At 40.5% G+C, this 17928-nt stretch overlaps 1 protein-coding gene across 10 annotated transcripts in view; it reads left to right on the top strand.

Annotated features, from left to right (window-relative positions):
* The window catches only part of Lypd6b (LY6/PLAUR domain containing 6B), a 237976-nt gene that overhangs the window by 159554 nt on the left and 60494 nt on the right, over nucleotides 1–17928 (top strand). Inside the window, exons 1-2 of one of the 10 annotated variants that reach the window (XM_004869997.4) lie at nucleotides 118–218; nucleotides 16342–16570. The exons of 5 other annotated variants lie outside the window; for them this stretch is intronic. Coding sequence is in view for 1 of the 5 variants with exons in the window: in XM_087210059.1 (XP_087066185.1) it covers nucleotides 11650–11660 (11 nt within the window). In the remaining 4 variants the exon portion in view is untranslated. Of the gene's footprint in view, nucleotides 1–117; nucleotides 219–9892; nucleotides 11661–16341; nucleotides 16571–17928 lie in introns of those variants that run through there. 4 more of the 10 variants (XM_087210061.1, XM_087210064.1, XM_087210063.1 and 1 more) reach the window with 4 other exon arrangements.

Raw genomic sequence — 17928 nt, 5'->3', positions numbered from 1 at the left:
TGATTTCTATGCTTATGTAAGATTCAATTGTTCAACCCCTCCTGTGAAAATATGGTTTTAATTGTTCTACTTGTGACTGCACACTGATTGTTATCTTCTTTGTCTCTTTCTCTAAAGCAGGGTTTCTTAACATGAAGTCTGAGGTTGGAGCTTCTCAGCTTCTGAGCATTCCAAAATGTAAAGCAAGCACATGCATATGTACATTTTTTTTCTGGCAGGTAGGTTCATGGCTTTTATCAGATTCTTTCTCTAAAAGATCTGTCCTTTCAAAATTTTGAGAAACACACTTTTAAGGTGGTAGGAATTTCCTTTCTTATTTTGGAGGAATTTAAATAGAGAACTGTTATGATCAGGTTAGAAATAATTTTGAAGGTCTGGGCAAGAAGACTCTAAGATTTTGAAGACTCACTCAACTTTATATAGTCACCTGTGAATTATTACTATTAGGCAACTCTTGGGAAATCCCAAATATTAACAGTCCCAGAATATGTGTGTGGAAATCAACTCCAAAATCTCTGCAGTAACAAACAATAGACGTTTATGGTTAAGATCTAAAATGACCCTCAAAAGTCTCATGTGTTGGGAAGGCGATTGAATTATGAGGACACTATACTCATTGATGGGTTCATTTATTGTTGAGTTCAGTAGCTGAATGTTCTATGTGGAGGTAGGGCCTGGTTGGAGGTGGATCACTGGGGATGTGACCTGGAAGGGTCCATTATTGTCCTTGGATCATCCTTTCTTTTCTCTCACTGCTTCCTGGTTGCCATAGGTTGGGCACCTTTACTCTGCCATGCCTCTGTGCCATGCCATTTCTGCCTTGATCCTGCTGACCATAAACTAAAATCATGAGCTAAAATAAACCACTCCTTCTTTAAGTTGTGGATGTCAGGTATTTTGTCACAGTGACGGGAAAGTGTCTCCTACTGAAATCGGTGCCTGGAATGGGCAACTGCTGTGACTGTGCCTTACCATGTGATTCAGGAGCCTTTGGAACTGAGATGTGGGAGTAATTTGAAAACGTTTGAAGATTCAGGCTGGAGAAGTCCTGGAATGTTCTGAGCAATACTCAATGTGTCATACTGGTCAGAGCTCAAAAGACCAGAATGTTGATAGGAATGCAGATAGTGAAGGCCAGGCCCAGGAGGTTTCCGTTGGAAACAAAGATTCCATTAACAGTTAGTCTGAAAGTCACATGAATTATGCCTTGGTGGAAAATTTGTCTTTATTCTCCCCATGACCTTAGACTTTGTGGGAGACTGAGATTAAGGGTGGTGAGCTAGCTAATCTTGTGGAAGAAATTTCAAAGCAGCTCAGTGTTCAGGCTGTGTCATGTCTACTCCTGGCTGCTTTCAGCCAGATCCTCAGTGAATATCAGGACCAAAAAGCAGAGCTCAATAACTTGAAAAATTATGGTAGTGTTAGCAAGAAAGGAAACACCTGTAAAGTTGGAGCAAAGAAGAGCTTGATTCCTGAAAAGATTAGTGCAAAAATTAACCATGTACTTTACCTTAGGACAATAGGAAAGATAGCTTGAAAGCATCTCAGGAATAGCAAGAGCCCACCTTTCGAAAGCTCAAGGGTGCTAAACTATAAAACTTTCATTTAAGGAGAGAGCCCCGGGGAGCTCTCTCCTCAAGAAAGGATCTCTAGAGAATTGGTTCCTCAGAATCCATGTTATATTGCACAGCTATCCAGGCCCTCAAAGACCTCTGTGGCATGATACAAAGGGGCCTAGCTACTACTCAAGTTGTTGGCATACCTTGGGTCATCTGTGTAATGCTGGTTTTTCAGGCACACCTAGTGCAAGAGTTGTGGGCTCAGGGAGGCTTCTACCAAGATTTCAAAGGAAGGTCTGGAAGGCCAGAGAATGTGCTCCTCAGAGGGCAGAAGGTGAAGCTATAAGAATGAAGCTGAAGGTGTTGTAGGTTTCTTAAGAAAGCAATCTTAGAGATGCCAGGAACATGGATTGTCTGTTGGGGAAAGCTACAGGCAGAGAGTGGAGCTAGCCTAAGAGGGAGGCCATGTGGGCAGCAATTGGCAAGTCATAGAGGTAGGGGTACCCAGGACCTTTAGAGCTCACATTTCAGCCACAGCTTGCTCCTAGGTGATGGATTGATATGGAACTACAGGGTTTGATCTTTGTGCTGCTTGATTTTGGTCTTGCTTTGCTGTGATTCTTTTCTGTTCCCATATTTCTCCCTTTTGGAATGGGAAAGTTTACCTGTGCCCTTGTGTGTTGGAAGTATTTAAATTTCTTTTTTGATTTTTATAGGGGCTCACAACTGAGAGTTTGCTTTGAATCCTAGAGTAGACTTTGGACTTAGGCTTTTCAGCAATACTGGAACTGTTAAAACTTTGCTGACTCTTAGTGATGAATTAAATGCAGTTTGCATAATGAAATGGACATGTATGTCTTTTGGAGCCAGGGACATACTGTTTTAGTTTAGATCTAAAATGTTCACTAAATGTGCTTGGAAGATGATTGTATCATGGGGATGTTATACTTATCAGTACATTCATCCATTGATAAATTCAGTAGCTGAATATGCTGTTAGAAGGTAGGGCCTGGTTGGAAGTAAGCCACTGTGGGTGGAAGAGTACATTGTTGTTTCTGACTTCTCTCTTCTTTCTCTCTCTGCTTCCTAGCTGCAATAGGTTGAGTACTTTTACTCTGCCATGTCTCTTTGCCATGGCATTTCTGCCTTGAGCCTGTTAACCATGTGCTGAAATCATGAACCAAAATAAACCTGCCCTCCTTTAAGTTGTGGGTATCAGGTATTTTGTCCCCAGCCATGAGAAAATGTCTAATACAAGGCAGTAGAAACTTTGGAGCTGGTAACCATGGATTTAGCAGAAATCTGACCTGCTGGTACCTGGAACATTTTTTAAAATGCTATAGGGCTTTTTTTACACTATTATTTTTCATATTTCCCAGCAACACTGTCAGGGCAAGAAACTTAATTTGCCCACATGGAAAGTTGTAGAACTGAATCCATAGTACAGGTCTTATCCTATCAGTGGCATTGTTGAGTGAAGGTTGGCGAAGGGCTTGTCCCACTCTGTCTTGTACAGGATATTCCCTTCCTGCTTCCCAAGGGATCACACAGTACATTAATTCAAATTCTCTTTAAGCTTTACTACATTCAAGACTCCACCACTATGCTTCCAGAAGGTTTTGGAATAGTTGTGTGGCCAAAATCTCTGTACATTCAAAACAAAATAAAAAACAAAGCAGAATGCCACTGGTGAAGCAATTTGAGAAAAAGCTATTTTCAATCCAACTACCAAGTTACCTTTGGCTTGCGATAAACAGAATAATCCAAGTCATTAACCCAGGAGAAGGTATCTCTGAAGGACAGGCTTTTCTCCTCTTGAAAAGCTTTGAGAGGAATTTAAATGAATTCTTGTCTGACAGGAATTTATAAACTGTGATTACTTCTAGTCAGAGCAAATTATCTGTTGCTTTAGTGTGACTGCAAGAAGCTTGGGGATTGGGTAAGGCAAGCTTAGGTGATTACAAATTTATGCAAATATATGAGCCTGTGTGTGTGTGTGTGTGTGTGTGTGTGTGTGAGCATGCATGCATACATGCATATGGTTTCAGAATGTGTATATTTGCCAGAGATGGTGGTAGTCCTGTGGTTTGAGCTAGGGACAGTTTCAGTTCTTCTTGTCTTCAGGATATGTGGAAATGGCTGCAGGTGTAGATCTCTCTTGACCCATTTGCCTGTGTCATTTCAATGCAGAAGAAAAGCAAGTGACTTTCTCTATGCAGGATTCCAGCATCTCCCTGGAGTGCTCTGCATTTTCCTTTCTGAACTGGGCAGCTGCATGTGAAAATTGGCTTAACATGTCCAATCTTGAATATTTCTTTTTAAAAGCTTTTAGATGAATACTAGTTTAGTAATTCTAAATTGTGTTACATTTTTCTTAGGAAAAAGAAATGTAGTTGAATTTGGACATATTGGAGGCATTTAGAAAAGAGTCATAAAAGTGATAAGAAAGTGATTAAAGGAGGGAGTGACAAAAAAGTGAAAAAAAGGAATGAAATTAAGATCTTTACCAACAACAGATGTGGGAAGAGCAGAGGAGGAGGATGATACAATGTTGGGGAAGAGAGAAGGTTTGGCTCAAGGCTTAAGATCTTTTTAGGGTCATGAACGACGTACGGATTGGGTGAGATCTCTGAATGGTCTCCAAGAACATCTAGGCTTGTGTACTATTGGGCTGTTTCTTTCCCTTTCCTTTAGTCTCCAGGCATGTGGGGTTGGCATTAAAATCTGGAATCATCAAATCTTTCAACAGAAATTAGAAATATATATTTTATATGAATTTTCCCATAAAAACCCTAAAATTGACCCAATTAGATACTTCTGTGGGCTAAGTGCTGCCATAAAGAAGGATAAACTTGAGTCATTTGTAGGAAAATGGATGCACCTTTAGACCATAATGTTAAGTGAAATAAATCTGACACACAAGCTTAAATAGCACGTGGTTTCTCTTCTGTGTAAAACCCAAAATGTAAATAAAGAGTACAATAAAGGATAGATAATAGGAAATAGGGAGATAGGTCTTTTGCAAAAGGAAAGGGGACCATGAGATGGAGGGAGGGAGAAGGAAGGGAGGGGAAGGGGTGTGAAAGGGTTTAAGGTGTGTTACGTACATGAACCAACTTCCTACAAGGAGTGTAATCATTATATACTGCTAATAAAAAATAAAAATTGAAAAAAGGAGTGCTAATGAAAGCTGGGTACAATGGCTGGCATGTATGAAAAGAGAGCTTGCCTGACCTGCCAAGAACACATGCTGATTATGGAGATGGTAAAGGACTGTGGGATGGTAGAGAAACTATGTTAGCCATTTCCTGCATTCTACAGTCTTCATGGGCAAATGATATCTTCAAACCAATTATAAAAGTGGAAATTATTATAAGTGTGTGAAAACATGGAGGGTAGCAGGGCAGAAAGAGTTTGGAGGTGGACAGCTTAGCTGGAGTGGGGGTAGGAGGCCCTCTGAGAAAGCACTTTAAACCAAGGCCCGAAGCAGACACAGAGGATTGACACAGGAGGGAGAAGGAGGAGCATTCTAGGTATTCAGGGACAGGAATAATTAGAGATCCAGAAGTAACTTGAAGAATAATTTGTGTAGTTACCTCATTTTATCGGTGAAAATAAAGCCAAACCCCCAAAGCTAGACAATAGTCTACCCAATAAGACTTCTAAGAAAATTTTGTATGTGATTTTAATATGCTGCTATTGAGCGTAAATAATTCTGCACTTAGTTCAATTCCTACAACACACACACTCACATACACGAATTATGTCTGCATAGTAAAGACAGGCTGGTTCCTTTTTCAAACATTCAACTTACAGTTTAAAAATAGCTATTGAAGGCAAATTCGGTAGGAGGTACAAAGTAGCTGTCTTGAGGAGTTTCTGTTCTAAGATGTTGGGAAGACTTTCACAACTTCTACTTCCCCACACTCCGCTCCCCACACATTACCCCCCACACACCTAATTATGTGTAGACTTCATGGGCTTTTTCTACCATCACTATATTCTCGGAACTTGTCCTTGGGTCCATCCTTTCCCCACCTTTTCCTTCCTACAATATCTGTAGGGCTTATTATAAGAGCCTTATAATCTCTGTCCTTAGTTCTTTTCCATAGAAACACTCCCCACCCCGCCATTGTGGTAGCTGTTTCTTTTGGTATTGGCCTCTGCATTTCTAAATGTTGGAGTTATAACACTTTTCTGGTCTCATCAGATTTAGATGTTGTCTGTGACTTTTTAGTATATCAAAAGGCTCTGGTTAGTTTAATAGTAAACACTCATATTACTCTAATTCTACAATTTTGTCACTCTTTACTCGTGATACACTGTGACCACATAACCCTGTGACCATTGTTCCTGATACATCCATGTCATTAGACTAAGAAAGCCTAGCAAATTAATGAAGCATGCTCCTGGGCATGTCTTAGTGGGTCATGGAGCCATGATACCATATATGCTCCTTAAAGCATTCCTCTCTGGCACTCTTCCCCTGCTCTATTTCCTGGTCACCATAAACTAGCAGGTTTGCTTCACCATACTCTTCCATCATGATGTTTCTGCCTTGGAACCAACTGGTCGTGGACTCAAACTATTAGCAAATTAAACCTCTCTTCCTTTAGATTGTGAGTATTGGGTGTTCTGTCTCAGCAATGAGAAAGCTGACTGATACAACCCCTCTCTGTGTATTTTCTTATTTTTCTTGGAAGTTAATATTGATTGAGCATATGTGTAAATAATTTCTATAGGCAGTCTCTTGCTTTAATGTGGACTGAATGCTTAGTGCTTGTTGTAGAACTCTTGTACAGTATTCTTTTTTATGGCTCTTCATTGGGAATCCAGTGTTTCCTAAGTCCTCTATTAGCCTCTTTCTTTGCTTACTCTTTTGTTGTATTGGTGTACATCCTTTGATTTTTTTTTGTTCATCTTTTAATAGAACCTAAATTTTTGAGCCCTGGCACATCTAAAACTATCTTTAATTTTGTAATAAGGGAATTATTTCTCCTGTGTGAGGGTAGAATAAAGGTTGAAATTGTTTTCCTTCAGCATGGTGCAAGCATTTCCCATACTTTTCAAATTTTTTGACTGTGGAGAAGTCTGATGTCATTTGGGTTCCTGATATTTTTCCTCCTCTCTTGAGAGCTTGTTTGGATGTTCTAGCAGGGGAGTGCAGCTACTTGTATACCCTTGACCAAGGAAATGGTCCACCTCTATCAGGGCGATTGTCCTCTTTGACCAAGCGTACAGTTTTGGGAGGGATGCACATGGAGTGATAAGGGAGGAAGGGAACACCCACCTAGCCAGCCAGATCAGCAAATCAGCTCTGGTGATCAAAGGGCTGACAGATGTCACAGCCAAGTCACCCTCACATCCACTCTTGGAACCTTTTAGACTCTTTTTTTAGTGTGTCTGAAATTTTATAATGATGAGCATTTTTTCCCATTTATTTTGCTTGTACTACTGTGAGCTTTTTCTGTCTAGAGACTCAGGTACTTTAGCTCTGGAAATTTAAAGAAAAATTATCTAGCTGTTTATTCCTTTCCTTATATTTTTATTCTCTTTGGTTGTTCCTAAAACTCCTGTTGTTTAACTTCTGCACTGATCCTCTGTGCCTCTTATTTCTTTTTACAAATTGTCTTACTTCCTCGAACATTTCTTTGACTTAATTTTCTAACCCTTCTATTGATTGAAACAAAAAAAATTTTGGTGGGCTTCTTTTTTACTTCTAAGAATCCTTCTTAATTCTCATTGTTCCTTTCATAAAAAATACTGTATTATGAAGCAAGATGTGGATGGCATTTTCATCTTTCTGAGATGAAAGTGTGGGGGATGGTGAGTATAAATTGGTGTTTCTGTGGGTGCATTGGCTTTTCCAGAGAATTGTCCAGTCTCCTTGTTGGAGGGAGGTGAGATGGAGTATGAAGGAAACAGGGGAGAAGGTGTGTGTTCCACAGCTGGATGCTGCTAGGATGGGGGTTCACTGTGCACATTGTCACTTAATTCTCCAGTTTCATCCCACGGCTCTGCCTTGTCTGAGGCTTTTGAGACCAAAGGACCCTTTTGTTAAATTTTTCCAAAAGAGAAAGTCCTGGTGTCCTGTGGGTTCAGCTACTTTGCTATGTAAGACTAGAGGTCTAAATTGCTCCATCTGCTTTTAAGCAATCATGCTGTTTTAACCCAAGATTCACCTTGTCCTTTTTTTTTTTTTTTGTATTAAATTCTTTGATTGGTCCATTGTAGGTATACAACACAATTACATTTCTCATTGGGAATTGTACCTTTATATAATGCATCTTGGTTCTTATTTTTTCCCCATTCCTAGCCCTCCCTTCACGCCCTCCACCCTTCCCTATGTGCAAAGACTTTACTTCCATTTTTTCCATTTCTCATCATTTTTTCCTTTCCCTTCTTTCCTTTCCCCTGCCCCTCCCACTACCCCTACCCCTTTGGACCTTTTCTTTCTATTTTACTCACCTTGTCCTCTTATTGCCCAGTGTCTTCAGGTGCTACACTCCTCAGGAATTCTGTAGAATGAGTTAGTTTGCTTCTTGTTGGTATGCTAATCAGAACATAGAATATCATAAGCTATGTTAGGTACCATTTGTTCTGTTTTCCAAAATTCCTCTCATGCAGTTATTTCTTGTGCTGTTAATGTTAACAAAGAAAAATTAATAGTATTTGCCAATAATATTTAGGGAAGGGAAGGATGAAAGTGTGTATTACTGGCATGAGATTTTCTTGACCCAGTTCTCTGTTTATTATTCTGCAACTGTGTTAGCTTTCAATTACTGTGACAAAATACCTGAAAGAATAAACTTAAAAGGAAGAAAAGTTTCAATCCGTGGTCTCTTGCTCTTCTGGCCTTTGGACCTGTGGTAAGGTATCATGACATGGTGGGGAACATGTGGCAGAGGACAATGTTCATCTCCTGGCAGCAGGGAAGCAAAGAGAAATGGGAAGCAGCCAACGTCCCAGTACCCGCTTCAAAGGGCACATGCCCAGTGACCTGGATTCCTTCCACTAAGCCCTACCTCCTAAAGGCCCCATCACCTCCCAGTAGTGCTAGAGATGGAGATCATGCCTTCAACACATGCATCTCTGGTGGTCATTCAAGGTCCAAACTGTAATTGGACCTTAATTCATCCATTTTTATTTTATTATTGTTTCACTGGCTCCTTCTTCATGTCCTACAAACATGTTTCAATCTCCTGTTCTAAACTCTAAATTAAATTATCCTTTTCCCATTCTTTTTTTCTTTTGGGTTTCTCCCTCCTACATTTTAACACTACAGAGTAGTTTATTGCTGCTGTTTCCAGCGTTATTTAATCCACACAACTGTCTCCCTTCTCCATTATTGCCATTGCTTTTTGAAAGGCCATCTATCCTCCATTTTAATGGTTTTTCAGTCCTCCTCTTCATCCTCACACTCCATCACTATGGATTCTTGATCTTGATCCTTCCTAAGACCTCCAGAAAACAGCTGCCCTCCCCCTCTGGCCACGCCTGCTCAAACACTTGCTTCATCCTAAGAGCTTCATCATCAGCGGGCCCTGAAGCACACATGCCCCCTCCCCACCTGCCCAAGGCTCCCTCTCTGTTCTGAAGCAAACATATTTACTGCCCTGCATGCAATCACCGCCTTTGGTGTGGTAAATCCTGAATCTCCATAGAGAGCCCAGCTTCCTCACTTCATGCAGCTTTGCCACTGCCACTCAGGAAAGCCTGTTGAAGACATTTACACAAAGGCCTGGCTGAAACCTCAAATTCATACATCTAAAACCAAATAAATTTTAGCTCCCACAGCCTGTTCTTCCTCCTGTGTTCTCTGTTCTTGTTAATGGTGTCATTATCCTCTGATTCATTCAAATTACAATTCTTACGCCCATTTCTTAGCCACAAGTTTTTCTCACCTGGGAGCCTAATCAGGTACACAGTCTTTATAAGCATCTCAGAACCTGCCCACACCTTGGGTTTTTATCACTGCTGCTTTTGTTCAGAACCTCATCACCTCTTGCTTGAGTTAATTCAAAACATTGTGATTGGTCTTCCTACCTCTGTTTTCTCTTCCTGCCAGTATATCTTCTACAGCAGTAATTCCCAAAGGCAGACCAAAAAACATCAAAATGAATTGAGATTTTGAAAATTTGGATATTTTTGGACACCACAACCTAGGGATTGTAATTTAGTTGAGATGTAGGAATCCAGATTTTGAAAACTGCTTCACAGTTAATAAAACCAATTTACAACAATATTTACTAAATGAATCATTTATACAATTTTAACACAAAGAAGCACACACACTAAATATATATATGGCTTTTTCCCTTTCTTTTTATCTAAATGTAGACTGGGATAATTACCAAGTAAATGTGTATTTCTGGACAAAGGAGAAAAGAAGACTTCAAGAAAAGAGATACTTCATTTTTCTTGAAAATTCTAAAGCAAAAGTGGCAGAAGCATGAATTTTTTATGAATGGAGAAATATTTTATTGTTATATGTAATTTTTGTTTAAAGCAGTTTTAAAACACACCAGATGGTTCTGATACACATCCTGGCTTGGGTTCTGTGATACCATGCTAAGTGATCCTCTGAAGATGAAGATGTGATCACATTACCCCTCTGTTCCAAAACCTTCAGTGGCTTCCATCTACTACAGACTCAACTCGCTGAGCGTGGCATTCCAGATCCTGGCCTGCCTTTCTAGTCTGGGCTTCATTACTTGCCATTCACTCAATTACAGTGCTGGAAAACTCTGCTCTTCATCAAACCGGGAATGTGCTGGCTACTTTCACTTGACTCTATCTTTTGCAAATGCCATTTCTTCTGTAGTTGCTTCTATCCCCAATCTCCAACATTTGCTTTTTGAAATATTGTTTACCCTTCAAGAACTATCTTAAGATCTACTTCTGTTATACTTCTCAGTTTTGAAAGCTTTCTTTTCCTTGTTTCTCACAGAAATTCACTTACATTTCTTTTATGATACTTACAGTGTTGTAATGAGTCATTATTACTCACTTTTGTGCTGTCTCATCCTTCCTTGTCCCCAAATGTTAAGCTGCTCAAAGGCAAGGACTGTCTTACTCTCTTACTGCATATATCTTTATTGACTTAGTATTTATGAGCATATGTCCTATGCAAGGCACAGTGCTAGACTGTGAGGAAGAAGTGTATGAAGGAAGCAGAATTCCATCCGTACAGGCAGGGCTATGCACCTAGTGCCCTAAGCGAACTCTAAGCTCTCTGTGGAAGGAGGCAACAAGGATCTCTTACTTGTCCAGCATGCTCTTCTTCTAAGAGTCCAGTGAGGCTGATAAAGGAGCTGGACAAGGACTTACAGATGAGTTGTCTTTGAGTTGTGCATTCCTGTGTAAGTTATTAGCAAGGAGACACAGCTTGACATAGGGGCTTCTGGAATTAATGACGAGATCCCAGGTAGAGAGATCTCAGGGATTTAGGGGTTTAGAGGATCCATTTTAAAGCAATCAAAAATAGACCTTGACCGGAGGCTGGAGCAAATGGCCAGGACTAGTGGAAAATAAGAGTGGAAAAGGGGCTTGGGACACAGTCCAATGGGCCTGAATGCTAGGTCACGTGGAGACTGGGCTTTACTTGGCTGGGTGATACTGAAAGTTTGTGTCATGTGACCACGTGGCATGGCCAGGCTCTGTTTAAAACCAGTACCAAATGTGGTGTGGTCAGCAAAGGAAGTTGGGAAAGCACTTAGGAGGAAGTCATGACCACCAAGTTCAAGTCAGATGACCCAAGGTTGGGCCAGGGTGATAGTGGAAGCAAGCCTAGAAAAGAAAGGCAGGCATGAACAGCTTTATAGGGCAGAGTTTGTCCGATTGTACTTCACTGCTGTGGATCATAGAACTGCCTGGAATTAGAGGAAGAGAGTGCCAGCTCTTGAGAACGACTCAAGGAGCTCAGCCTGGGTCCTGACTAGGAAGATGATGACTCCATTAATATAAAGAAGAACGTTGGGAAGAGGCTGAAGTTTTGGGTAAAGATGATGTGCTCTGGTTTGGGATACAGTAGTGAATTGAATACCATCCTTCCAAAAAGTGTCTAAATCCTAACCCAGCACCTTTGCAGATGCATTTCAGGTAAGGTACTCAGAATGAGCTCATCCTGGATTTAGTGTGGACCCTAGATTGAATGACTGGTGATGTCCTTATAAGAGAAAGGAGGGGATTCAGCAAAGAGCCTGGGGGCGGGGTGACTGAAGGGGAGGCAGAGATTGGAGTTATGGAGCTGCAAACCAAAGATGCCATGGACTGCTAGCCCCAACAGAAACCAGGAGAGGGAAGAGACAGATCCTCCCTCAGACTGCAGGAGGAAACAGCCCTGTGCACATATTGATTTTATAATTTTGGTTTAGAATAAAGTTCTGTTGTTTTAAGTCACCAAATTTTTGATAATTTATTAAAATAGCACTGGGAAATTTAGTTATGTTCAGATTTAAAAACAGAGGTTGGGGCCAGGGATTTAGCTCAGTGGTTTCACTGCCTGCTGGGAAATGCAAGGAACCAAGTTTGATCCCCGGTACCAAAAAAACCCCCCAAAACAAAAAAAACAGAGGTCAAGAATTTTCCAGTTAGCTCTAGTTTTAACTATGATTTTATACCATTGCCTGAGAAGATTTATTGTGCAGATTCTCCACAGATAGTGGAATGGTGGTGGCCAGGAAGGGGAGTCATGGACGATGAGGCAGGCAGAGTAGGTTTGCTCCCTTACAGGGATAACTATTTCAAAAGCCAGGAGCAACCAGGGGTTGAGCATTTGCTGAATTTCTGATTTGTGAACAAATCATGTTGGGCACTGAAAAGAATCCAAGATTAAAAGAGAAGAGAGATAAATGGGAAATAGAGAGAAGTTCAAATACTTTCCCAAACTACCTATTCTATTGTTTCAAAAAATATTTTAATGTATATGCTCATTTGTTTCATTTATACTACTGGTTTATTTTAGGTCCTTTGAAAGAAAGTTTTGTGTTATCCATTTGTTTTCTTTTTGTAAAAATCATTTTGGTCTATGTCTTGTACTCTGAGTAACTACTTTGAAGATAATGATACACAGTATATTGATTCTTGTTATTCCCTTTTTATATTGTTATGAAATTTTGTTTTAGTTTTTTTTTCATAAAATAAAAAATACAGGGCCAGGGATTTAGCTCAGTGGTTTTGCCGCCTGCTGAGCAAGCACAAGGACCCAAGTTCGATCCACGGTACCAAAAATAAATAAATAAATAAATAAAATAAAATAAAAAATATAAAGTCATCATTCCAAATAGACTCTTGAGTGCTTGAATCCAATACTTAAAACAAAACCATTTAGCTAAACTTATTAGCAATTATTGGTAAGGGATGTAAAGAATAGTGAACTAGATAAGGTAGGTTAGTTGTTTTTAAAATTAATTAGATACTTGAAATTAAGAAAACATCATTGTGTTTGAGATTCTGTGGCACAGTCCCTCAGCAGGATGTGTCTCTTGGCTTGAGGTGTGACGCATGCTGGTTTAACAGAAGGGTCCTGTAATTTGTAGGCTGAGAAATCAACCTTTCTTTTCATACTTCCTCCCTAGGAAAATGCTTTGCAGCCAGGAGAATCAGCAGGGGGTGGAAGCACAATCACCCTGCGGTAATGGGAACTGAATAAATTCAAGGACTATCTTATTTAAATGGTTTGACAAGTTCCCTGTTCACCTGGCTAATTGCATCAATCTGCTCTCCTCTTTCTTTCACTGCTGAGACTTGGCAGGTGTGAGCATCACAAGTCTTCCATAACTGAAATGTGCCCTGGAAAAGAGCTCCCAGCCTGGAGAGGTCCAAGGGGCCTTGTTTGCTGACACCAGAAATGCTTCACAGCATTATTCCCAAAACAAAGAGGATTTCACATTGATTTCTGCATACTTCTGGGCAAAGCTATGGCTGGTTGATGTCTTTGTCAGGAGGCTGGTGAGGCAACCTAACAGTTAAAGAGCCTGATGAATTTAGGACACAGAGATAGGCTGAATGATCTGTCCATCTATCACTGGCCCTGTGGCTTTCTCCAGCCATCCGTCTTGTTATAGTCTATTCAGAATACAGTATGATCCCCTTTGAGCCAGAGGATTAGAAGTCAGGCCATGTGTCCACCTTGCTATAGGACAAGCATTGTCCATGGAGTGTGTAGAAATTAAACTATGGTGTTTGTGACTCCCAGCACTAACAAAAGACATCAGTCAGGTCTCCATATAAATTCTCCAATAGGGTCTGGGGATTTAGCTCAGTGGTTCCCACGCCTGCCTCGCAAGCGCAAAGACCCGAGTTCGATCCCTGGTACCAAAAAAAAAAAAATTTTCCAGTGGAAGAAAAAGTAATTACTTGTGAATCAAGTCTTGGGGCACTTGGGAGTCCTTCTGTTCCTGCTAATCTCTTGTCCTGGACTTAATTTCTGTAGCGTGCAAGACACTTTGTCCTCAAATCTCCTTTTTTCCCCCCTTAAATTCTTTTATTGGTATTTTTTAGGTATACAATTCATTGACATTTATCATAGGGTTCCTGTACCTGTACATGATGTATCTTGGTTCTTGTTTTTTTCCCCATTACCTGTGCGGCCTTCACCCCCTCCACCCTTCCCTATTTACCTAGACTTCGTTTCCATTTATTTTTCTTTTCTCATAATTTTTCCTTGCCCTTCTTTCCTTTCCCCTTCCCCTCCCACCACCAATACCCCTTTGGACCTTTTTTTCCTATTTCAAATTATCAATTATTCATTTTAATCATTTTAATCCATGGGACCTAGTACAAAGAATCAACAACTGGGATCTCATCTTAAAAAGCTTCTGCACTGCAAGAGAAACCACCAACAGACCTAAGAGACAACCTACAATGTGGGAAAAAATTTTTAGCAGCTGTACCTCAGACAAAGGACTACTATCTAGAATATGTAAAGAACTGAAAAAAAATCAGACCCCCCTCAAATTCAAAGACCCAATTCAAAAATGGGCATCTGCAATGAACAGACATTTCTCAGACAAAGAAGTAATAGCAGCAAATAAATATATGAAAAAATGTTCACCATCACTGGTCATTTGAGAGATGCAGATGAAAACAGCACTGAGATCCTACCTCATCCCAGAAAGAATGGCTGCTATCAAGAAATCATCCAATAACAAATGCTGGTGGGGTGTGGGGAGAAAGGAACCCTTCTCCATTGTTGGTGGGAGTGCAGACTGGTGCAACCACTGTGGAAATCAGTATGGAGATACCTCAAAGAACTAGGACTAGAGGTCCCATTTGACCCAGCTATTCCCCTGCTGGGTATCTTCCCAAAAGAATTAAAAGAATCATACCACAGTGATATATATGCACCCAAATCTCCTTTTTTGAAGGAAGAAAAGAAACTGAGGTTGGTTATGGCATCTGAGCCAGCCCTGGGTATTGAAGCAAGACAAATGAGGACACCGTTTCTGGTAGCTGCATCCTGATGCTGTTTGCAGGACAACACCTAGTTCACAGGCAGAATTCGGTAAAGGCAGAGAATAATATGGAAGCCAGAGGGCTTGGGGCAGGCAGTGGTCCCCTACTGAGTGTAGGGCCTTCTGAGTATAAATGAGGCATTCCTCTGTGTCACTTTCTTTAGATTTAGAGATTACCCCAACTGATGATAAGGAAATGAATGATAATGAGGTCTTTGTGAAGGGAAGGAGACAGAGTATCTGTGAGTCCTTACAAGATTCTTCCCTGGCAATCAGAGGAGAGAGATAAAGGAATATTAGTTTGCTCAGGTGACCATAATGAAGTACCACAGACCAGGTCGCTTAAACAACAGAAACTTATTTTCTCAAACTTATGGAAGTGGGAAGTTCACAGTCTGGGTGTTGGCAGGCTTAGCTCCTTCTTGAGGCCTCCTCCTTGGCCTGTGGATGGCTGTGTCTCCTTGTCTTCACCTGGTCTTCCATCTGTGTGTGTCTGTGTTCTAACTTCTCTCATAATATCACGTGGTTTAGGGCCCACTGGAATGACCTTATATTAACCTAATTGCTTCTTTAAAGAGTTTATCTCCAAATAGAGTCACATTTAGAAGTACTCGGATTAGTGTACACGTGCGCATGCGCCCACGCACACACACACACACACACACACACACACACACGCACACACGCACACACACGTATTTGGTCTTGGTTTTGTTTTTTGAGGCAGGCTGGGGTGTAACAATTCCACCCATAACAGAAGAGAATTAGTATTCTCCCAATCAAAGTTCAGTATTAACTATTGAGAAACACTGACTGTCTTTTTGGCCTTCTTTGAGCATAGATTCAGGCCACTGTGACTTTCTTTTTGAGTTGGGTGAGAGGGCTTGTGCATCAGAGAGGTCTGGATGAACTAAATGGCAACTAGCAGGATAGAAATGATTATCACATTCAGAACTTTCGGACTCAAGTTGTGGGCCCATCTACTTGCAGAATATATGTTACTGATGCCCTGAGAAGGGAGATGAAGAACTGAGTGGCTTCTAGTTCTGGAGGTTCCTGATTAGGCTAATTTGAGGTCCTTTGTATTAATTAGCATCCTATCAGGGATCAGCCATTACAAACCATCAAAATGTTTTTGGCTTAGAAGCAATGGATTATCTAACTACATATGGAAAAGAATAATTGTAAGAGTGTTAGTTTTGTGTTTTAAAAAATCAAAATCTTGCTCTAGAAGTCAGTCTTTCAAAACATGTAGGATGTATTCAGGGCTTAATTCTGTATAATTTTCTAAAACAGCTTTTGTTGTTTAAATGACATGTTTCCAGTTAACTGAGTGCAAAAACAGCGAATGAACTTCAGCTCAGCCAAGTGCTAACAATCTAGGATGACAGCAGATCCTCCCAGCTGAGATGTTTTTGCTGAACAAAGTGGTCTGAATCCTTTATGGCTCCGGATTTTGCTTGCAATTCCCTTGCCAGTGTGCAAAAATGGTTTTTGGTCGACTTCCTGTGGACATCTTTGATAACTCCCGCTGGGCCACTTGTGTGAATTCAGGTGAGTGGCCTCCCCGCTCCGCACCATCTGCACTTTGAAGGTGAAAACCAGAGTGGAGTGGTGCTTCCCCTTTTCTCTTTCAACTCAAAAATTTTCTTACTGGAGGGACGTGTGCATCTGAGGACCCATGTGTCCACGCAAAAGGCTGACTGCCTTATTTACATGCACTAGAGTCAAAAATGTTTGAGTGGGAAGCAGGTTAGGGGAGGAGGTGTCTTCCTGTTTGATTTTGTTAGGGCATTTTATCTGGAGGGATAGAAACCGGTGCTTCATGGCGCTGCAGTTTCTGACTTCTTGACATCAGCTGTTTTCAGAGAAGCTCACTATCACTGGTTGGAGGTCAAGAATGACACATTTTACGCTTTGGGCAACATGATATGAAGAGTTACAGTATAAGCTGGCCACGCAATGTGGGTGGTCTAATTTCACTTCTGCTTTAAATATGAAGAATGTTAATTTAAGACTGTGTGTAGGGATTGACCAGACACTTAGAAAGAGAAACTATTTAGTGGATTTTTGTTTCCGGGCTGCTGCTACTGATTCTGAAACTAGGATTTGTATAATTAATTGGTTCCTTGTGGAGTAGCTCTTCTACTTCTACACTCACTGTTCTTAGGATAAAGTTAATATGTAAAAAAAATCAAGACTTTTCACATTGTGAATCCTCAATAATTACCTGGTGAATTAATTATATAAAATGAATTCCGAGATAAGCAAAATGCAGTCTACACTTGAAGAAATATTACTCAGGCATAAAAAGGAAGGAAATTCTGATGGATTGCTGTAATGTGGGCCAACCTTGAAAACACTGTACTAAGTGACATAAGCCAGATGCAAAGAGGACAAGCGTTACGTGATTCCATTTATAAGAAGAAACTAAAGCAGACAAACTCAGAGACAGAAAGTAGAATAGAGGTCACCAGGGCCAGTGGGAGGATGAAATGAGGAGTTAGTGTTTAATAGGTACAGAGTTCAAGTTTGGGGTGATGAAAATGTCCTGGAAGTGGATAATGGTAACAGCTACACAACATTGTGAATATCCTCAGTGCCACTGAACTGCATACTTAGAATGGTTAAAACTGTAAAGCTTTTATAATATTTATTTTATCATAATAAAAAAGGTTTTAAATTGATTCTAATGCAGAAGGGTATATGAGATATACAAATTCAAAAATATAAGAGAACTAAACTTTTTATCTATACCACCTACGCTAATAAAACTGCTGGTGGTCATTTTTTCTGTGACTCTCCCCTTAGTCAGCAATAGAGAAAACCTTGCCTGCCTGTAGGCTGTTGCCAGAACTGTAGCCTCAGACGGTGGTGTCCTAATTCCCATTCAACCTTTTACTGGGAGAAAT

Source organism: Heterocephalus glaber, unplaced genomic scaffold, assembly GCF_053883595.1.
Source record: "Heterocephalus glaber isolate CG9 unplaced genomic scaffold, H.glaber_assembly_v1.0 deba00001097, whole genome shotgun sequence".
Taxonomy (NCBI): Eukaryota; Metazoa; Chordata; class Mammalia; order Rodentia; family Bathyergidae; genus Heterocephalus; species Heterocephalus glaber.
The sequence above is the reverse complement of the archived record's forward strand: the minus strand, read 5'-3'. Positions and strand labels throughout refer to the sequence as shown.